General features: G+C 45.7%; 1 protein-coding gene across 1 annotated transcript in view; it reads left to right on the top strand.

Moving 5' to 3' along the window:
- LOC147662684 (ATP-dependent chromatin remodeler CHD2-like) overlaps window positions 1-23,755 on the top strand; it is a gene marked incomplete at its 3' end in the record, with an annotated part of 564,171 nt that overhangs the window by 114,730 nt on the left and 425,686 nt on the right. Inside the window, exons 5-6 of the mRNA XM_086950980.1 lie at window positions 17,715-17,807; window positions 18,888-19,058. Coding sequence (XP_086807106.1) covers window positions 17,715-17,807; window positions 18,888-19,058 — 264 coding nt within the window. The remainder of the gene's footprint in view (window positions 1-17,714; window positions 17,808-18,887; window positions 19,059-23,755) is intronic.

The following is a 23,755-nucleotide window of genomic DNA, read 5'->3' as shown; positions in this document are numbered from 1 at the left end:
AGTCCGACCCTGTTTGGCCGGTATTGCTGCTGAAAAAAGGTCTTAAACCCAGGTATATGTGTAGACATCGGACACCAGGTTTCCTGGAACAAGCATATTTCTTGACAGGAGACCAAGTCCTGCCAATGCGGGCAATTACACTTCCTACTTATACCTGCCAAGTTCCATGACAAAATACTCATCAATTCCCCATTGTCTTCCTGTGAGAGGGCCTGGAGGAGAGGTGGAGCTTTCAGTATAGGCACATCTTGGCTACCAGACCGGATAATTTTTCCACTATCCTGAGTGCTAGCTATCAATGCCAGTGGGGAATTGGGATCTTTGAGACACTACTTGAAGGCTACACATACGTTCGAACACACCACAAGATAAAGAGGATCAGCAAGGGTCATGTGAACTTTACTAGTGATATTCTTGTCATCCCTAGAGAATTTTGGGATGAGTCAATCGATTTGCGAAAGTGTTCATGAGGTAGTGACCACATGGACTTGGCTCACGTTATTATCTAGACCGAGTTTAGGGGGAACTGTCAGTCTCAATTTAATATTTGTTGTTGTATGGGCATAGATCTAGCTTCCAGGGCAATTTGATCGTGCACAAAGTGGATAATGTCCTCTCTAATTATTGATCTGCACCCCCTTTTATGTCTCAGCCAATGTATGGCTTTGTTTTTAAAACTTTCCCCACTCTCGTATCTAAGACAGTTAGAGTCAACCCTGGGAACATTAGTAAAATATATTGGTATTGATGACAAAGTGTCTAACTGATGGGATGCCTGCGATGATTAACATTGTGGAGGCGTCCTATTGTGGGTCAGGGAAGCTAACCTTGTTGATACCCTGTTTGGTCCAATGGCGGGGCGCTGTTCCCCTGCCTTGTGCTACAACTGGTCTGTGTTGCCCTAGAGGAGCTCTTGTAGTTACTTTGGTGCTCTGGGGTCGTTGGTGATCTAAATCCAGAGGCCATGTGTTTTGGCCATTATGTTTCTCGTAAGAGGATTCAGGCATCGTTATAGGACCAACCTGAGTAGGTGGGATTGTTAGTAATGGTGCTAACAGTGGGTGGAGTCCATTACTCTCATCTATTCTTTGGTGGAGTGTGTGGACCAAAGAGGTTAAAGCCTCAATACTACTTTTTCAGGAAGCTATTTCTATCATGAGATCGGATTTTGTGAATTCGATGCCACTACTAGCCTCCCCTACTTCCTGTGAGGTGTCTATGCCTAAATTAATCAGTGCTAGATGTGCATTATTAGGGTCAGAGTGGGACTTAACTATAAGTGGATCCTCAGCAAGGAGAGCAAAGCGGTTGCTCAGTGGTATCTCTTCTAGTATACTGTTTTCCATGGAGCAAGGTATGCTCACTAGATGTAATGCGCTTGATGTGGGTATATTATGCTCCACCGCAGCTACAGGCAATTTATTTTTCTTAGCTGCAAGTTTAAATAATTTAGTAATATTTCCATATCCAGACACAAAAGACCCAAATTTCAAATTCAAATTTCAAATTCAAGTTTGTTTGATTACTTAAAATCATTACAAAAATGTTGAGACCATATAACTCATCTATACATGTGTTAATTTTAAAAGGAGCAAAGAGGAACTTTGATTAGTACAACCGTAGTGCAATAGATTGACAATAAAATTAAGATAACATTTAAAAATTGTCTGGATGTGCATTTACCTTTTACAGATCAACCTCATTAAGTAACTTGGCAGTCAAGGAATGGTTTTAAAAAGGTTTAAAAGAGGGGAACAAGTCAATGTGACAGCTGGTTTTAAAATGCTGAACTCGGTGTCCATGTGGACCTTGCTGGAGGGGGCCAGCGGCTGCTTGAGTTTTTATTCCAGGATGATATCTGGACCAACCGGCGAAATGATTGCTGCCTTTTCTTTCTCCAACATTTTTGCAGCTCTGGCAACAAATTAGGTAAACCGAATGTTCAGCTTTATATTTTTCTGGTTCATAGCTGCCCTTATTGCCTGGCGACATGTGCGAGTGCCTAATTTAATCCACTCCACTCTCAATAAGGTCCTTCTGTCGCGGGACCTGCGCAGGCTATATGTTCCAGGCTTTCAGAGTGGTAGCTGCATTCCCTGCATTCGATTTTATGATTAAGGCGCCGCCGTTGTGGTAGATGTTTTAAAAAGGGCCATTCGCCTAGCCTTGGGGCCACAAATTTGACCTTCCAGAAGATTGAGTAAGTACTTGATAGGTAGGATGACTCAATTCCTGATTTATAGTCTGAGATGACGGCACATGCGTGCTTCCTTCTGGATAGTTTTGCCCTGTCGGAGTGGAAAGACCAGGATCGAACGCTTCGCTTAATTACGCTCTTCAATGCCTGTTTTAATGGGTTTATTCCCCAGTATTCCGAGACTCCCGAGGAGATGGAGGGATTGGTCCAAGTGGTGCCGGTGTTTTTGGCTGGAGGCACTGATCGATATTTCATTCCGGAGTTTGATCTCAATACTATTTTCCCTGGAATTGCGCAGCTTGTTGCAGAACTTAATGAAAGCACCAGCCTCGTCACCGTTATGGTCCAACAGACCGAGTTCTAGTCTGACTTGTGTCGGAGATGAAGACCTCGGTAAGCGCCATGCTCGCTTGAAGATTCTGGTGATTGATTTATTAAGTACGATGTTTGCTGAGCCCATCATAATCTTGTGGCCATATGATAGAGAATTTGTGATCTTGGCCTTCATCACCTTGATCAGAGGGGTTAGGCTTGGTCCTAGTAGGTGTTTTGAGAGTTTTGCCGACACAACCTCCAGCGACAGTGCTTAGCCTTGATGGCGTCTTTTTGTTTGGCTCTGGAGTCAAGAAAAATTCCTAGGCATTTGTAGTGTGGCACTGTGTCGATGCTGTTGTTATTAAAGAACCACCTGCTTTTCTGCTGCTTCTGTTTGCTAAAATGAATTATTTTTGTTTTTGACAGGTTCAATTCAAGGGCGTTTTTAGATGTATAAGCTAGAAGTTCGTCAAGAAGCCTCTGCAAACCAACCTTTGTGTGACTCAATAACACAAGGTCATCGCCATATAACAGGTTGCTGATGCGGGTCCGGTCTAGTTGGGGCGGGTGGGATTTGACCTTGTCAAGTATGGGGGAGGGTGTACAGTCAAAATATCGAGTTTTTAATATCGAGTAGCAATATTATCGAGTAAAAAATATAGAATAGACATAATATCGACTAGACAGAATATAGACTACCAAAATATCGAATAGAATAGTATTAATATCGAATAGATTAGCATTAATATTGAATCAAAAATATTTAATGGACAAAATATCGAATGGACAGAATATAGAATACAAAAATATCGAATGGACAGAATATAGACAACAAAAATATCGAATGGACAGAATATGGACAACAAAAATATCGAATTTGAGGTAGGTAAGTTATTATTTTAAATTTTTGCATAATATAATTCTGTGGCGGGTTGTGGGTTTATAGGGGAATAGGGTGGGAAGTAATTTAATTATAATTATTTAAATGTTATTTTATTTATTGGTATTTATTTTGAATTCATTGTTAATTAATTATTAATTGGTAATTAATTAAAATATAATTGGTAATTTTTAATTGATTAATTGATAAATATGTAATGTTAGTAATTTATTTTCTGTAGCGGGTTGTGGGTTTATAGGGGAATAGGTTGGGAAGTAATTTAATTATAATTAATTAAATGTTACTTTCTTTATTGGTATCTATTTTTAATTAATTGTTAATTGGTAATTAATTACAATACAATTGGTAATTAATTTTAACCCCTTAAGTGCTGCCTCGGTGCATTGGCCGACGGCAGCACTACCTCCCCAGTGCTGCGCACGACCATTGAACGTCCATTCAGCACTAGTTCTAATGGACAGCGCAGCACTGGGGAGGAATGTTTAATAGCAGCTATGGGGTTAATTGATTAATTGATAAATATGTAAATTTTTGTAATTTATTTTCTGTAGCGGGTTGTGGGTTTATAGGGTGGGTAGTAATTTAATTATAATTAATTAAATATGTTAATTTATTTATTGGTATTTATTTCGAATTAATTGTTAATTAATTGGTAATTAATTAAAATATAATTGGTAATTAATTTTAATTGATAAATGTTAATTGTAGTCATTTATTTTTTGTAGCGGTTTGTGGGTAATAGAGGGGAATAGGGTGGGAAGTAATTTAATTATAATTAGTTAAATATTGTAATTTATTTATTGGTATTTATTTGTAATCGTTAATTAATTATTAATTGGTAATTAATTAAAATATAATTGTTATTTAATTTTAAATAATTGATTAATTGATAATTATGCTAATTTAATTAATTCATTTTCTGTAGTGGGTTGTGGGTTTATAGGGGAATAGGGTGGGAAGTAATTTAATTGTAAGTAATTACATTTCTTAAATTTTAATTTTTTTATCTAATTTTTAATTAATTTTAAATTGTTAATTAATGTATTGTTAATTGGTAAATAATTTGTATTAGTAGGTAATTATTAATAAAAAATATTTTTTATTATTTTTTATTGATTAATATAATATATAAAATGTTAATTATTTAAATTAATTTATAATTGGTATTAATATTTGTTATTTTCATTTATATATGAAGTATTTACTTTCCCTACTGTTGCACTCACTGGAGTGGGAATAGTAATTTTTACCCTCCTACTATCCAACGCTTTTCCGACCATTGCACTCTCTGGAGTGGGAATAGTAATTTTTACCCCTACGCTATCCAACGCTTTCCGTACTGTTGCACTAACTGGAGTGGGAATAGTAATTCTTACCCTCCCGCTATACAACGTTTTCCCTACTGTTGCACTCACTGGAGTGGGAATAGTAAATTTAACCCTCTCGCTATCCTATGGTAAATATATTGTATTTTTTTTATTAATACTATGTTTATATATATATATATATATATAATGTGTTTTAATTTTTTTTATTATATTAATTATCCATTAGTTTTGATGTTATTTAAGTATTTTTAAGTTAGTTATATTTATTATTTTATTAATTTTAAATTACTTTTAACTATTTAAAAAAGTCGATATTTTGACTGTCTATATTTTTAACATCGATATTTTTGATTCGGTATTTTGGTACGTACCTGTTTGAAGATAGGAAGTCGATATTTTGGCATTCTATATTTTTTACTCAATATTTTGGTATCTCGATATTTTTGACATCGATATTGTTTCAGTGATCCATGGGGGATAAGTCAGAAATAAACAGGCGAAAAAGAAGGGGCGCCAAAACGCATCCTTGTTTGACGCCACTTCCTGTTTGGATCTTTTTTGAGACATGGGACCCGTCGCCCAACTTAATCCTTATCCAGGTCTGTGTGTGGAGTTGGAAGATAGCTTGTAGGAGGGCCAGTGGTATACCCCAGCGCACCAATTTTTGCCATAGGTGGCCGCGTGGCACTCGGTCGAAAGCCACCTTAAAGTCAACGAAGCAGCAATATAGTTGCATGCGATAGATGTCGGCCTTCTCCATCAATACGGATAATGCGAGTAAGTTGCTGGTTGTGCTTTGTAGGAGAGTAGGGTCTGCAATCCTATGATCACCCAGATTTTTTGCTTTTGTTTCACTGGTTTACGACTTTCTCTGGCTGTGGGCCTGCTAATCAGACCCACAGCCTGGCTGTTCTCTTTCTAAATTACGACATGTACCCTAGGTGCATTTACCCATTGGTACTGGGCCACCTTATCAGACCCCGTAACGCAGGGCGTAGGTGTACCCAGGGCCGCCAGGGGCTGAAGCATGTATTATGCCACCCCTGGCTGGCCTCCTAAATTTGACACAACTGGCTGCACGACAGCTGGGGCGAAGACGTGTAATCACCTTTCGCTTTAGGTATAGTAGCTCTATATCTAACCACACAATGGACACCCAAGTTCCTATCAGTCACTCCTATGGCAGGCCTTAACAATCCTGAAGGCAGAGTGCGTGGGCTCGTGTGAGCTAGGTTCAGGCCCGAGCCGAGCCCGGTTGCAGCTTGCGGAATCAAGACCCAATGGCTGTTCCATGATAACGCGTACCATATCGGTAACTCCGGTGTCGCGTTATCAAGGCATGTCGAGTAAGGTGTCATACGAATCGGGGTGCTGCCCTCTCACCAATTCTGGCGATGAGGTTAGCATTCCACCCTTCTAGAGGGACACGACATGTACGTAACTGTGAACCCCGGTTAAAGTTAACTGAAGCCTCAGCTCCACAAAATGGATGCTGCCACCACAGACACGAGTCTGACCTCCTGCTGCTGGGAGTCCTTCCAGCGAGGAGCGCTCGGACAAAGGGTTTCCTGTCAAGGGCGGTGTTCGCACCGTCCCAGACAGGGTTTGTGTATTCTGGGTAGGTAGGGCTTTTGCAAGAAGGTGACTGCGGAGTGGCACCCCGGTGCTCACTACGCATCTGCCGGTTAGAACCAGTTCCAGGGGCGACAGCCCTGGCCTGGGGAAAGTCCGGCAGGGGAGAGGGGTGTAACTACCCCCCTTCCTGGTCCCACCCTTAGGGCAGGACCTAGTCATGTACCCACCCCTTTCTTTAGGATAAAGACCGGAGCGGGGACCCTTCCAAATTAGATCATCTTTGATTCAAGAACTACTTTCTACGAAAGGACATTCAAGACTCTTCTCAAGATTTCTCCCTTGTGACTAAGGAGTAGTCACCCTGCATCAGCGGGCACCATCTAAGAACTCTGCGGTTTGCTGTAAGTCCTTCCTCAAGGAATCCGACGGCCCAGCTCGACGAGAACCGGCTTCCCTGGCACCTCTGACCTCTACCCACGTCATCAGCTCAGCTGTGATCTGTGGGTGCGACGAGACCTCGAGGGACGGGCCATCATCAGAACCTGCACGCTCTTAAAACCAGCACGACCATCGAGGTAACTCTCTGGTGAGTGCTCTGGGGTCCAAGAAGCCCCGACCCTGAGCCGCTCCAGCACCGAAGTGCAGTCTCCCAGCATCTCCACGATCTGCGTGGGGCCCTTCTGCTCGCTGCTCAGCACGTTGTCTGGTCACTAGCCGCTGGCTTGTGCCCTTCTGTGACGACATCTGACAATCAACTCTGCTGGTCTGGTTGCTCCAGACTGGCCCTTGCTTCCATCTTTGCGAGAAGCACCCCGGACCCTCCTGGTCCACTCAAGACGCCATCTTAGGCCCACCACGTGGCCCTGAGATTTGCCAAGGCTTGTTGCCCCATCCTGGGCCCAGCGACGCCGACAGCATCATCCTTCGTGGGACAGCTCGCACCTCCACCGTGGTCGCCGACAACGCCTCCTGGTCCGTGAGACTGCAGAGCCTAGCGTCGCCCACTCACCTGGTCGAGGTGACGGCCAACCGGTGCCCTCCTGGTACCCTCTGACTACTGGCTAGTAGTACGAACTTAGTCCCCTCTGCTTTCAGGTATCAACACTCTCTGATCCAGGCTTGGATCTCTACGAACTATTCAGCACTGGTCGCCGGCCAGCAACTCCTTTTCTTCCGGCTCCTGGCTCGTCAGCGAAGACCCCGACGCCTGTAAGACTTGTGCAGCCGCAGCCCTCGTGGCTAGGTAACTCGGCATTTCGGTGCCTGCATAGCCTCTTTACTCTAGGGTCCCGAGTCCCTCGCTTCCGACTTGCCTTATCGGGTCCGCCCGAGACCTTAATCTTTCCGTGTCCTCGGACACTTGTTTTAATTGTGCACTTGAAGTATTTGCTAAAGAGATTTGGTTTGTGCTTAGTACCCTGTCCTCATAAAGAGTACAGGGCTGTTGTGATTCTTAATAAATATACTGTTTATTTTCATAACACTTGTGTGGTGTCCTTTCACTGGGTGTTCAAGGGGTACATGTGTGGTAAACAGCTGGCTTAACGCGCCCTCTCGAGTCTTTAGCCTTAGACTGCTCGTATCCACGCTACTAGGATAGCTGGTCTATAGGTTGACTTACAACCAAACACCATAAGGGTCGTTGGAACGATACATAGCGGTCGCTAGAATAGCGAACGTTGCATATCGGGCCAACTTCTCACATGCTTGACTTAGCTTCGAAGCCGGTCTGGTTGAAGGGAAGACGCTGTGTTAATTCAACCTATGATGTCAGTTCTTCTAGTAGGATACTAGCATAATATTTGGATTCAAGGTCAAGGAGAGCGATCATTCTATATTTTTTGGGTCATCTCTTTTACCACTTTTGTAGATGGGATGAATGATGGCACCTTTCCAAGAATCCGGGATGTGATCATTAAGCTTGCAGTGTGAGAATAGGGGTGCGATGAGACCTGACCATAGCGTTTCATCTGATTTGAACAAGGCCTGAGGTAGTCCGTTGGGGCCGGGTGCTCCGTCTGACCTGCCCTTACTGATAATCCGGGCGATGTTGTTTATTAGAAGTCCATCAGTCGTCAGTGTTCCTGAGGTAGAGTCGTTTCGTGACTCCTCAAGTTATAGTGAATCCATGACCCCTTCAGGCTCGGTAGAAGGCCCAGTGTTTCCTGTGGAATAATCATTGGTGGATGATGGTCTGGATTTGAATGTCAATTGAAGACTAGGAGGCTCTTGCCCACTTGAGTTTTCTCTTAAGTGGTTGGATAGAAACTTAGTCCAGTCGTCTGCACATATGCTTGCAGTTGTGCATCCTCTGCCTCCTAGCGGGCCTCTGTTCACAAAGTTCCAAAATAACTTTGTGTTGGACTTTTTGCTGGCATGGACTAACTTCATCCAGAATTTGTCTGACGCTGTTGTTTGTCTCTGTGGACAGATGCCTTGAATGCTTTATGAGATTGTTTGTAATGATTGAATAAGATTACGTTTCCAGGGCTTTTTCTAGTCCAGCGCAAAGCAGCATTTCTTTGTTTTTTTTTGCGTTTTTGTTGCACAAGAAATCCGGGGTTGTGGTGCATCTGGCCGGGAAAGGGATTTGGTCGGGAATTCATTTAATAAACTATTCACAAACGTTTCCTATCTGATGATAATAGGCACGTCTGTTTCACCTTTTGAACATAGAAGATGAGAGCATTTCTCCATGACAGTAGGGACAACGCTTGACGACCATTTCATTTGTCTTAGATTCTCCGTGTGACAGTCTGATGTGTTGTGAGCAAGTGCGTGATGGTGAGGGATATCGAGGGATAATATTATTATTTGGGGTCGATGATCACTTTCCCCCAGTGCTGCAATGTGGTGGCACTCAATTAGGTTGAACATTTCGCTGTTTGCCAATGTGAAGTCCAAAAATGAGTGGGATCGCCCGTTAGTTCTTGTCCAGGCCAGAGGGTTATCTGTGGATGAGCGACCGTTTATTACTATGTAGCCTACTCTGCTGAGTTGAAGGACTGCGTATTCGCCCAGTTTGGATGGTCTAGTACCAGGCTATTAATGTTTGTGTGGCGAGATGTGGCGGGACCAATGGGAAGGTGAGTCTTAAGTCTTCATACTGGTCGTAGAAAAGGTTGGTGTTAATCTCCAGAGATTAGACAATGGTATACTGCCGTATGTGCTTAGGATGTTACATAGGATTTCAATCAGGCGGTCCAGTTTTGTTTTTTTCTCGCTAGGGCATGGAGAGATGTAGACATTTAGCAACGTGCTTAAATGCTTGTGACGGCGGCAACAGGCGTGCACCTCCCTCCTGGGAGAGCGCTGACTTATAGGAGCTGTAGTATCCCTTTCTAACACCCAGTTCTGGCAGCAGTCTCGCGTTGCGGGGGTGGCAACCCGCTTAAATGTGCGCGACGGCAGCAGCCTCGCATCCTTCGCGGGGGTGACAACATGTTTAAATGCGCGCAACGGGGCCAACAAGTGTGCTCCTCCCTCCGGGGAGAGCGCTGTCTTCTGGGAGCTGTAGTCTCCCTCTCTGGCTCCCAGCTCTAGCAGCAGCTTTCTGTCCGTTAGTGGATGTTGTCTTTTGGTTCTAGTGTACATTTAGATACAAAACCCAAGAGAGAGGCTTTAGTTTGTATTGGGGAGAGGCCTTACGGCCAGAGCAGCCAACCTGGAGCTAGGGAACCAGGTTCAAGCAGCGGCTTCGGCTCAGCTATCTGTGATTCTGGGCAAATCACGTAATCCCTCCGTGCCTGCCAAAAAGGAATGTGTTCTTGTGTAATGTAACTGGTGCTCATCTAAAGCACCCCCAATACCTTTGAGTCGAGTTTGATCTATATAAATCTGCAAAAACAAATATATCTAAATATATATAAGTCTTGGGAGGGTGAAACCAGCACTTGCCCCAGTATTGGAACTTTCATAGATTCCCATGCTTTGTATCATTCCCCGTAGCCGGAATGGGAGCCTCTGTAAATAGAAAATACCATAGTAGTAAGCACAAAGTGAAAAAATAGGCCTAGGCCTCATCTCATTTTGTAGCTTATCCACCTCTTTTTGTAAAAGAGACCAAACTTTTGCAGTAGCCAATCGGCCTGCAGCCTCACCCCTTAGAACCTTCCTGAGAGAAGCTCAGAGCCTCAGATTTTCTACAGCACGTTGTGCAAGGGAGTCTCCATTGAGCTCTGCTCAGTTTCTTCAATTTCTAAACTACTTTTTTCAACAACTTGGATTTCTTTCAGTCATGTCTGACAAGGAGAAAAAAGCCCTTTTTAGAGCCTGTGCTACTTGCTCCAAAAAGAGGTTGTTTGTCGAAGACAAACCTATGGACTGTATATACTGCCTGTATCCGGACCATAAACCTACAAGCTGCCAGATTTGCAGGACCTTCTCATCGAAGACCTTGAGGGACAGGGAAGGACGTCTCCTCACATGGCTTCAGAAGATGAAGGACCGTAAGGACATTGTGTCTTCAGACAGTGAGGGCTCCTCGTCGGTGGTGTCATCTAAGAAGTCTCAGAAGAGGGGTAGGTCTCCCCCTTCTACTTCAGGCGAGTCCCTTCACAAGGCCTTACCAGGGACCTCTGATAGGTCTGACAGGCCTGCTTCCCTAAAATCTCCTCACCACGGTGAAAAGGAGTGGCAGGGTAAGTCTGAGGAGTCGCAACCCTCAAAAAAGGTGGAAAAGGTTACTACTATCTCTTCACCGCCCTCTGAGAAGGATAGAGGGGTCAAGAAGCCTTCGACTTCAGCAAAGGAGGTAATTTCGGACAAGAAACAGCGGTCGTCGACAATGAAAAACACAGGTATGTCGACGACGTCTGTAAAAAAGGATATCTCTGTGAAAGTTGCCTCGTCGACGGGCTCGTCGACGACGGCTGCGTCGACGACGCCTGCACCGTCGACGGTATTCAAGACACCTGATGCCTGTTCGTCGTCGACGAAGATCACCTTCTCCACGTCGACGACGATGACAGCAAAGATGGCTTCGACGGCGATGACGAGGACGACGTCGACGACGACCGTGTCGACGACTCCTGTTTCCATGATGCTGACGACGAGTTCGTCGACGATCCCGTCGACGCTCCTTCCATCGTCGACGATAAGTTTCTGCTCGTCGACGACGCAATCCTCGACGACGAGTATCTTCGTCGGCGTTCCGTCGACGACGCAGTCCTTTAAAGAGTTACCGTCGACGACGACGACCTCGTCGACGATGTCGTCGATGACGGTATCATCTGAAAAACCTGTTTTTTCGCGCAGAAGGAAGCAGATAACACCAGAGATGACGTCTCCGCGACAGGTTCAAAAACTTCCACCTAGTCTTCTGTTGGATGACGACTCTGATGAAGAGACTTTTAGCGAGTTTGGACAAGCGTATAGCCCTTCTGACCTACAAGTTAAGGTTCAGGATGTTAGTTCTGAGGAAGGAGAGATGGAACACCAACACTATGTTCCTGATCATTACTATGGGGAAGAGGACACAACTACCAGGCAAATGCCTTTGCAGTAGCCTTCACGTCAGTCGCAAGAAGGGATGGTGGCGATGCCATCCAGTTTGATTACGGATCTACAACTTATGTTGCAGGACTACCGGAAGCGTTTCCCTACTCCCCAAGAAGCTCAACGAATGCGTCCTCCGACGCCTCCGCCTCAATCGTTACAGCCTGTGGCAGAACACTCTTTGCCTCCAAAAGAGCGTACCACTGCGCCTGAAGAGCGCCAACAAGAAGTGGTGCAGGTGCATGATACAGATGATGATACTGCCTCTTCTGATGCGGACCAACAGGTGGATCCTGACCAAGACCAACAAGTGGATTGGAATCCAAATGACCCACGGGATCCAGACGTCGCTGATCCAGATAACGCTACCTCAGCTCCAGCGGACGTTGGAGGTTTTCACAACCTGATGGAACGGGCTTCCAAGAGATTTGGTCTCCCAGTGACCACGGTTCAGTCCGAATGTTTCTTATATGATTTTAAGGAACCATTCAGGAAATCGGTACGGTCCATACCAATCATTGAGCATGTCTGGTCTGAGGGCCTGAAGGCTATGCATAACCCGGCCACAGTCCTCCCGGTGCTACCAAGACTGGAGAAAAAGTACAAAGCACCAGATGGCAGTCCGGCGTGTCTGCTTGTCCAACCAAAACCGGACTCGGTCATTTCTCAGGCCGCCCAGAGCAAATCTAAAAATCCATCCACACCGCTAACTACACCACCAGATAAGGAGGGTAGGCGCCTGGACAATGTTGGTAAAAGATTCTCCGCAATGGCCAGTCTTCTTGTTAGGGCAGCTAATGCTTTAGCAATTCTGGGACGTTACGATCGCCAGATGTGGTGCGACCTTTCTCCGTTTGTGGAGGAATTACAGGATTCCTCTAAAGAAGAAGTGAAGAAGATATTGCTGGAGGGGGAGCGGGCCTCTTCGGAGGTCATTGATTGTGCTATGGATATAGCAACCACAGCATTTCGAGCGCTAGCCGGTTCGGCTGTTCTGAGACGCCAAGGATGGTTAAGGGCCACATGGTTCAGACAGGAAGTGCAGAATAAAATTTTGGATCTGCCATACGACGGAGAAATGCTGTTTGGCAAACACGTTGATGACGCCCTACAGGGCATAAAAAAGGACACCGATACAGCCAAGTCCTTAGGAACATTGCAATATCGCAAGGTACCCTTCAGAGGAGCAAGAGGTAGAGGATTCTCCACTTATAGAGGAGGCAATCAGAATCGCTACTCTTCCGGCTCACAGTCTAGCCAGACATATAAACCTCAATACACTCAGAGGGGTTCTTTCTCTCGCCAACAGCCTAGAGGACGACAAGGGCAGCAAAGGAGAGACAACACCAGGAAACAATAGTGGCCATGTGACTCTTTCCACTGTTTCTGTTCCCTCATTAACACCAGTGGGGGGCAGGATTGCCCATTGCCTCAACAACTGGATGGTCATTACATCAACCAGTGGGTCCTACAGATCGTCAAAGAAGGACACACGTTGGAGTTTCAATACCTTCCTCCAACAAGAGCGCCAGACGCCTTTCCTCCAAAACATCTCAAACTCCTTCATCTCGAAGCCCACCAACTCTTCACCAAGGGGGCGGTAGAGCCTGTACCCCTTTCTCAGAAGGGGAAAGGGTTCTATTCCAGGTTCTTCCTGGTTCGGAAGACAAAGGACAAGTGGCGTCCAATTTTAGATCTACGGCAGCTCAACACTTATCTCATAAAGTTGTCCTTCAGGATGGTCACTCTTCAGGACATCCTCCGCCTTCTCAATCCAGGGGACTACATGGCGACCCTAGATTTGGAAGACGCTTACTTCCACGTTCCTATACACCCAGCTCACAGGCAATATCTTCGATTTACAGTGGGCAAGAGCCACTTTCAATTCAAAGTACTGCCGTTTGGTCTCCGGTCCGCACCGCGGATCTTTACAAAGATTCTGGCTCCGGTGGCAGCCTTTCTCAGAAGACAGGCTATACAAGTCTTTCCATATCTGGAAGATTGGCTGCTGAAGGCTCCGTCTTCCCAGGAAGCGTCCAGGGCAGTCACGTCCTGCAGAGAACTGTTCGAGCAACTGGGTCTTCGGCTCAACAAAGAAAAATCAGTTCTATGCCCCTCCAGGACAGCGAGGTTTCTAGGGGCCATCCTGGACACAGAGTGTTGCCTAGCCTTTCCTTCGGAGGAACGCCAAAGCAAGCTGATTTGTTCAGCCCGCCTTCTTCAAACTCGAAAGTCACTGACAGTTCGCAAGTACAAATCGCTTCTCGGATCGATTTCATCCTGCATACCATTGGTTCCACACTGCAGGCTCAGAATGCGTCCATTGCAGGAACAGTTGGACAAGCAATGGCGTCAGGTCACAGGCTCCTTCGACGACAGGATTGTCGTTACCCCAGAAATGAGAAAGGCAAGCGGCTGGTTGTTGCTGAAAGACAATCTTTCCAGGGGTTTATCGTTCCAACTTCCACCATCTCCCATAGTTTTGACAACAGATGATTCCATGGAGGGATGGGGAGCGGTCCTCCAGGAGCTGAAGGTCAGTGGCCATTGGAGTCCAGTTCAAGTCAAGTTCCACATCAACCTCCTGGAACTTCTCGCTATCCGTCTGGCTCTACAAGCTTTTCTTCCGAGGATCCGCGACCGTGCAGTGCTGGTTCGTACAGACAACACCACAGCCATGCACTACATAAACAAACAAGGCGGAACGAGATCCTCCACCCTCTCGAGGGAAGCCCAGACACTTTGGAAGTGGGTAATCCAGAACAATATCACCCTTTCAGCGGAACATCTAGCGGGGACACTCAATGTCTGGGCGGACGCTTTGAGTCGCCAGAGGACTGTCTCACACGAGTGGGAACTGGACCAGACCATTCTGGAGGAACTCTTTGCACGATGGGGGAGACCATCCATCGACCTGTTTGCTACTCCCCAGAACGCCAAATGCCAGTCCTTCGCAAGCAGGGTTCACCATCGGGAATCCTTGGGGAATCCGCTTTCGATTGCTTGGCCCGGCGCCTTTGTTTACGCCTTTCCTCCCATTCCGCTGATCCCGAGATTGATCAGAAAGCTCAAGGTGGAACTGTGCAGGATGATTCTGATTGCTCCTGCATGGCCCAGACAGTTTTGGTACTCGTAACTTCTCCTCCTCTCCCAGGATCAGCCAGTTCTCCTGCATCCTGTTCCAACACTGTTGACAATGGCTCACGGACAAGTTCTACATCCGGACTTGAAGTCTCTGCGATTGACAGCGTGGCTCCTGAGTTCCGAGAGTTCCAAGGTTTAAATCTCTCAGGAGAATGTAGGGACATTTTGGCCCAGGCCCGAGCGCCTAGTACCAACAAGACCTATCGAGCTAAGTGGAAAAGATTCTGTGTTTGGTGTCGGAAGGAAGGTCTACATCCATATACTTCTGCACCGCACCAACTCTTACCTTATATCCTTTCTCTGGCAAAATCTGGATTGGCTCCGTCTTCTGTAAAGGTACATCTAGCGGCCATTTCTAGATTCAGACGTTCATCATCAGGTCCTTCCCTGTGGTCAGCAAGGATTATCAAACAATTCCTGAAGGGTTTATTCAGGGTCTTTCCTCCAGTCCGGCCTCCACCACCAGCCTGGCATTTGAATTTAGTCTGGTCATATCTCATGAAAGCCCCTTTTGAGCCTATTCATAAGACTGACCTTAAGTTTCTCTCGTGGAAACTGGCTCTTCTCTTGGCACTGACATCGGCTAGAAGAGTTAGTGAACTCCAGGCTTTCACAATTGAGGAACCTTTTCTACAGTTCAAGAATAATGTTCTCATCCTAAGAACAAATCCTAAATTTATCCCGAAGGTGCCCTCAGAATTTCATTTAAATGAGCCAGTGGTCTTAAAATCGTTCTTTCCACAACCTTCCACACCTGCGGAAGGTACTTTGCACTCTTTGGACATTCACAGATGCCTGAAATTCTACTTGGAGCGAACAAAACAGTTCAGAAAATCTTCACAGCTCTTTGTTTCATTCAGTGCCCCTCGCAAGGGGTGTCCAGTTTCTAAAACCTGTATTTCCCGCTGGATTTCCAGTGCTATACATTTTTGCCACCAGGCAGCTGGAAAACCACTTCAGCGAGCAGTTCGTGCTCAGTCTACAAGATCAATGGCTTCATCGACGGCTCTATTCGCAGGTGTCCTAATCAAGGACATTTTTTTAGAGCGGCGACATGGTGCACTGTCCACACCTTCACTCGCCACTACTGCTTGGATTCTTCTGTGAAAGAGGATGCGGCAGTGGGCCAGGCGGTTTTGAGGAACCTTTTCCAATAAGTCGGTGAGCTTTCCTTTCTATCCCGCCTTCCTGTTTGCATATTTTGTATTACTTGTTATTGTTATGCTTTATGATTCTAATGTGTATCTGGTTTTCTTATCAGAAGTATGTGTAACATTTTCAGGTACACAAATTACAAAATATGCTTTTTCTATTTACTGCTGGTTACTCTGATTCAAAGCATGGGAATCTATGAAAGTTCCAATACTGGGGCAAGAAAACAAGTTACTTACCTGTAACTTTGGTTCCCCAGTATTGGTAACTTTCATAGATTCCCATGCGCCCACCCACCTCCCCTGGGAAAGCTGTCTTATTGTCTTGTGGGATAGCTGTTCACAATGGCTACAAAAATCTGAGGCTCTGAGCTTCTCTCAGGAAGGTTCTATGGGGTGAGGCTGCTCTGATTGGCTACTGCAAAAGTTTGGTCTCTTTTACAAAAAGAGGTGGATAAGCTACAAAATGAGATGAGGCCTAGGCCTATTTTTTCACTTTGTGCTTACTACTAGGGTATTTTCTATTTACCGAGGCTCCCATTCCGACGACGGGGAATGATACAAAGCATGGGAATCTATGAAAGTTACCAATACTGGGGAACCAAAGTTACAGGTAAGTAACTTGTTTTCTTCTTTTGATGATGCATTTGATATACATTAATGTCAGAACATCATTTCGGGATGGGATCAATGTCTGTTATCCTGAATATTGGAGACTGCTGTGCAGTTGGTGGTGTTATTGGGTATAACACATTACTCACAAGAAAATTAAGTAGCTGCTAGATTTGAGGAATACAGCACTTGAGAGGCATTGGCTATGGAATAAAATTTGTCAACGATCTTGAGTCGAGAACAGCAATAGTAGTTTTTTTTTCCCTCCATGATGAGGACATTTGTACTCTTAAGTTTGCGCTGGGTTGTACAATAGTGAGACATAAGCATTAAAAGTACTAGCATAACTTGCTTTCGGACAGTACAGGTAAAAGAATCTTCTTATAAACCGTTCTCTGCCAAGTCCCCTCATTGGGACCTGCCTTTAGAAGTGTGTATTTCTGGCTAAGGCTACTCCACATGAGACTCTTCAGTAAACTATTTTCATCTGTTCCGTCAAATACAGAAACGACTGCACAAATGCAAGCCCGATTTAAGAAGGGGATGGGGCTTTGCCCTTGCAGGGTTCATAAAAATGTACCAGTGGCCATAACATTAAAAGGCAGGCCTCCTCAACCCTCACTTATTTGTATTGCTCTTCCATCTTTTCTGTTAGCTAAAGTAGCATGAGTGTTTCTTCTGCTACACTCTCCATTCCAGTGCCCAATCCTCTTGGGTTATGGCACTCACTTCATTAGGATCCATATTCAATCCATCAGCATTATCATTAAAACCAATCTTATGACCTACCGGCCTTGTGAGTTGGAGGATAAATTATTCAATGGCAAAGCTTATTAGGAGGGAACCAACATGTTAGAGAATGATGCAAGCGTGGCTTTTTATGTTGATATAAAAAACGAGACATCCTCCTTCTAGGGGTATATATTGAGTAATTTTTTTTGTGCTGAGTTTCCTCATAAATCTGATGTTTTTTCCCCACTTCTTGGTGCTAACAGGAAATGGATATTGATGAGATTCTTCGTCTTGCCGAAACCAGAGAAAATGAACCCTCCTCAAGTGCAACGGATGAGCTTTTATCGCAGTTCAAGGTAATGGGCAATAGATTATTTTGTGATCCGACAGTCTTTCCACAAATTTATGGTGATAGATGACTGGTCTCTTGAAAGTGGTGTTTCACAGTCATACAGTGTACACGTGTCTATGAACCTTAGGGAGAGGTGTGGCAAGAGCGGCTGACTCCGGAGACCGGGACTCACGGTTCGATTCCCGGTGTCGGTGGCAGCTCAGCACCAATTGTCTCGGGGCAACAGCTCACTTAATCTCCCCGACGGCCCCCAGCGCCTTCAAACCTTAAGGGGTCATATGCTTACGCTTTACAAATATGGATTATAACCTTACGATACGGATGTTAATGTACATGAACTGAAAATGATCGTGAAAGTAGAAGATGTAGTCTAGTGACTTATTGCCTTCTCGATTTTGGAATCAAGATCCGGGTGCCTATCTCAGCTCGTTCAAACCAGTTGTATGTCCTGGGGTAAATAATTTTATCTTCTTATGATCATCCCTTTTGTGAAAAAAATGGTCAAGTTTACAGAAAGATTGAAAATCAGCCGGAAAGCGCTCTGATAGCAATTCAGTTCATTGTGCTGTACTGCATGTCTTCTTACTCTCTTGTTTAGTTATGTTTGGCTGGAATTTGAACGCTCAAATTCATTAAACAATAAATGACTTTCATACAATGATTGATGATGGAGGTGGGCATGTGATGGCAGAAAGGAAACGTGGTAATCTCCGGAATGCATTTTGGATAAGCTCATTTATATTTTATTTATTTCGAGAAGTGCATTCTTTTTCTTGTCTTTTGTGGCTATGATAAACCTCTTGCTATTGCGATATCCCTGTACATTTTCCAGCTTGTGACAGTTGTGTGAAAAGTCCATAGCCTTTAATCTATTTGTAAATACACAAATAATTCTCATTCTACTAAAGATTACTTTTTGTGTGTGAATGTATTGTCATTGTGTAAGAACCATATACAGGGCAGCTGTGGCATTTGGAAACTCTCTTTCCCATAAACATAACTGTATGACGGTTTTGTGTGCCATTCTTAACAAATAGCTGCAAAACGTCTCACCTCTTTTAAAAAAATTGTATCACTGCTTCAGGTGGCAAATTTTGCTACAATGGAGGATGAGCCAGAACTGGAAGATAATCCCAGTAAGGAGTGGGATGATATAATTCCTGAGGATCAGCGGAAGAAACTAGAAGATGAAGAACGCCAAAAAGAATTAGATGAAATCTACATGCTTCCTCGAATCAGAAGTTTAAATAAAAAGGTATGGGTGGATATGATTTGCAGACATGCATTTATGTTGCTTTGTACAAGGTTTTGCAACTAAGCGTCATTGGGCATTTTAAAATACTACACACTTTGAATGGGTGTACAAAAACTATTTTTTGTAAACCTTCATTTCAAACCCTGTTGATTAATAACTTTGTAAAATGCAGAACAATAGTGGTGTTGCTGTCAACGTTTGGTTGGCCACCAAGGAAGAAATGCAGCTTCTTAAAACAGGTTTTGAAACGAGGTAATGTTTGAATTGTCAAGCCTTTGTCATGGAGGCAAGCCTTGAAACTGACATTTTAATTTAAATTGTGCAGAAGCTAATGAGCTTTTAAAAAAGAGTAATAAAGTAATACATCTTTATAATATGCTGGCATTTTTAAACGGCAGTTGCTTACAACACCATCTCAGCTCATTTGTAAAGTTTCTGAAAACGCGAGTGTGAAAGGCCAGAAATGATTGCAGCTGTGCTCTGCTCAAAAGGGATGTGGAAGTCCTCTTTTTATTTCCTTTTAGGCACTTCTCGTGCCAGTTTCCAGGAGGTATGAAAAGTTCAGTAGCTTTGTGGCACACTGAAGTTCCTGAATTGTGTTAAAAATGATACTATTGATGCTTTAGTATGGCGCAGGTAGGTATCTCCCTCTGACCGGAGGGCTTATTCATAAAGATTCCAATTGCGTTGTTTACAACATCCCCACTTTGCACTACGGAGGGTTTAATGACCCTTTGTGAGAAAGTGCCATCTTTCTTGCATGGTATGCCCCCACTTATTGCTAATGTACTTTGACTGAGTGTGCCCTGGGTTCCTGCCAATTCGGTACCCTGGGCCTGTGTTCCTTCCCTAAAAACTGCATGAAGTTTAAACCCAATTGGCATCTCTGGCCACAGGTCTGCCCCTGGTAAATGGTACCCTAGGTACCCAGGGCACTGTGACCAGAGAAGGCCCCAAGGGCTGCAGCACTTATTGTGCCACCATTAGAGGCCCTGTACCCTGACACACACACACTGCCTTTGCAGGCTGAGTGTCTTGGTGCAGAACTAAACCGAGAGTCGACATGGCACACATCCCTGTGTGCCATGCCCACAAACACACTGCCCTGGCATACCTCAAGCACCCCTCTAGCTGGGTGCGCTATGCCAGTGGTGTGGGCACAGGTGCATGAGTGCTGTGCCCCTACAGTACCCAGGGATATTCCTGGGCACTGTAAGTGGAGTGATGCCATTAAGAGTATATGGTGCTGGGAGGTTGTCATTACGAACTCCACAGCGCCATGATGGCTACACTGAAGACTGAGAAGTTTGGTATCAAACTTCTCTGCACATTAAACCCACACTGATGTCAGTGTGGAATTTAATGCCAAACGCACAACAGAGGGCATCTTAGAGATGCCCCCTGAAACCTAACCAGCTCCCAGTGTCCTGACTGCATGGTTGCCACCACCAGATATGTTTCTGGACCCCTGGGTCGAGAGCTTGCCACTCCCGGGGGTCTGAAACAATGCACATCCTGGGACGAGGTGCCAAGACTCCTCCCCCAGGATGGGCAGGGGAAGCTTCAAAGGCATGCCGCCTTTGTGAACTTATCAAGGCCACTTGCTGTACTCAGCAACTGGCCCCCACCGGTTCTCTTCCAGGGGATCCACATCAATAGTCATAAGCATTAGAATATTCCCGCCCATGCGCGGGACCCCGGAAACATTATATTATATGTGCCCCACATATATATATCCATATATATAAACATATATATATATATATATAAGACTGAAAAGCTAACCTGCAGTAAACTGACACTGTGCCTTTAAGGCACCCATGACCCCCAGCTTCCCATCATGCCTCAGGGGTGACAGGTCAGTTGTTCTTTCTGGCTCCTTCAGGAAAGACCCTGGTAACACAGCTCCACTCTTTTCTGACTTTTTGTCAGAAATGTCCTTAATTATTCAGATTTGTTTTGCTTACTTTGACATTTTACATCAAGTCAAGTAAGAATCTGTCTTTTTCTGACAGCTTTTTGAGGCATTTTTACTCAATATGCCCTCACTCTTTGATAACTGCCCTTCTTGTGGCAACAAGAAGGCTAAAATAGACAGTCATGATGTCTGTATACTTTGTTTGCCTGATCATCATGACCCAAAGACCTGTCCTCCCTGCGAGCTCCTGTCGGAAAGAACTCTTAAGGACAGGGAGAGGAATCGCATTTATGGCCTAGCTCAAAGGTCATCCAGAAGAAGATCTCCGGTGAAGAAGGGCTAGATCACCTTCGAGGGACAAGTCTTCACATCCTTTAGCTTCAGCGTCTGGCTCGGCGCTGAAGAAACAGCTACCGGTGGGTCATTTATCTAAAAAACGACCGTCGACGGCAGGCTCGCCGTCGAAAAGAAGATCAGGTTCGTCGCCGAGGATTCCAGCTCCGTCGTCGAAATCCCCTCCACCATCGTCAACTCGGCGACGATCGGCGTCGTGGACCAAGACCCCTCCGCCGTCGTCAACCCGGCGACGATCGGCGTCGAGGGGCGTTACACCTACCCCGTCGTCATCCAAACGACGATCAGCGTCGAGAAGTGTGACCCCCTCCGCAGTCGTCGTCAAGGCGACGATCGGCGTCGAGGCCCAAGATCCCCTTCGCCGTTGACAACCAGATGTCGATCGGCGTCGAGGAGGCGATCTTCGTCTGCGTCCTGTCGACGTTCGGCGTCGAGGGTGGCCAAAACCCCTCCGCCGTCGTCGCATAGACATTCGACGTTGAGAGAAGCTCCGTCGTCGGCTGGTCATCGCCGTTCGGCGTTGAGAAGTCATCATTCCTCGCATCGCTCGCCGTCGAGACATTCGACGCCGAGATTGCTTACTCCGTCGACTCCCCAGATATTTTCGACGTCGAGGAGAAGGTTCTATCGTCGGCAGTGCAGCGCTGTTCAACGCCGAGAGACCAACGTTCGTCACCGTCGAGGCACTCGACGTCAGAACACCCGACGTCGAGACCTCATGAAAGGTCTGATTCGACGGCAAGGGACTCTGTGATTATGGTGACTGAATCAGCTTCGCGCCACTCCTCTTCACACTCTTCTGGTTCCTCAAAATCACCCTCAAGGTCCAGAAGTCCTGTCAATAGATCTCCTTTACGGCAGACAGATCCTTCTTCGGAAGCAGTGAGGTTGTCCCCTCACTGCTTCTGGCATACTCCTGTCCCCTCATGTCCAGGAGTATGCCAGTCCGGAGTACAGGTAGACGCAGCCCTCCCAGGCGCCAAGCAGAAAGATCGCCTGTGAGGAGGCCATCCAGATCTCGTTCTCACAGAAGGGAAGAGCCGGCCAGGTCTCGTTCTCCCAGAAGAGAAGATCCGGCCAGATCTCGCTCTCCCAGAAGGGAAGAGCATCCAAGAAGGTCACGTGAAAGGAGGCACGGTGCTCATCGCAGGAGTGGAAGAACCCCATCTTCTTCTTCCTCAACCCGATCTTCCAGGAGAAATTATTCTCCCACGCTAACAGATAGCCCCATCTCCAGAGTTTCTCCAGTGGACGACATCAACACTTATCTGGATGTCCTGCAGAGAGGGGCTAAGAAACTGAACATTGAAATGTCTGTCCCCCAAGTGGCTACGACAGTGATTTTTGAAACTCTACATCAAAAATCTGTTTCTCGTCCATTACTCCCCTTGGTACCGGGAATTATGGATCCTGTCAAAGGCATTTTCCTGACTCCAGCGACTATTAAGGCGGTGCCAGCTCGCATTCAGAAAAAATATAAGCCAGCCGACTCCGACCCAGTTTTTGTTAAAACTGACCCTCCAGCAGACTCTGTGATTGTAGCGGCAGCGCGGAAAATACATGCAGTTGCTACCTCCTCCTCAGTTCCACCAGATAAAGACAGCAAATCACAGTACTCGTGGGGTCGAAAGGTATTCAATTCTGCCTATTCTACTCTGAAGATCTCCAGTGCGGCCGCTCTATTAGGTGATATGATAGAGCCCTATCAGATTCCATGGATCGGTTCAAGTCCAAACTGCCAAAAGAAGACCAGAAGGACTTTGAGGAGACACTGACGGAAGGCTGCCTAGTGTCTAACCAAATAATTAGCACAGCGGCGGACGGCGCAGTGCAAGCGGCTCATTCTTATTCCCATGGAGTTTGTGCCAGGAGGTCTTCTTGGCTGCGCCTCACAGGCCTCAAGTCCGATGCACAACAACGCATCTTAAACCTTCCTTTTTCTGGTACCTCTCTCTTCGGTGAACACACTGACGAGGAGATGAGTCGAATGAAGACCGAGCTGGACACTGTGAAAGCGGTCGGTCTAGAGAAGAAAAAGGAGTTCAAGCGCCGCTTTAAGACAAACAAGGGCAAAGAGGCTCAACAGAGGGTTCAAACCCCTCAGTGGTCCCAGTACAAGAGTCAAGGCAAGACCCAATTTCGAGGAGGCAAATCAGGTAGAAGTAGAGGAGATCACCAGCAGTCCTCTAACACGGCGAGGGGAGGAAAGGCTTGAGCAGTGGCTTCCTCTGGCGCCGTTGCCCACTCTAGTGGGAAGAAGTGCTTCACAACATCTGGCAGAGTGGGTCAGCATCACAAAAGATCGTTGGGTGCTGAATATACTGCGCAATGGATACACGTTACATTTCTGTGCGCTCCCAAAGAACATTCCTCCGAAGAAATCTGTTCCCCACCAACTGGACCTGCTCCGGAGAGAGGTGAAAAT

Source organism: Lissotriton vulgaris, unplaced genomic scaffold (assembly GCF_964263255.1).
Source record: "Lissotriton vulgaris unplaced genomic scaffold, aLisVul1.2 SCAFFOLD_1424, whole genome shotgun sequence".
Lineage (NCBI taxonomy): Eukaryota > Metazoa > Chordata > Amphibia > Caudata > Salamandridae > Lissotriton > Lissotriton vulgaris.
This window is presented reverse-complemented; position numbering and strand designations above follow the sequence as displayed.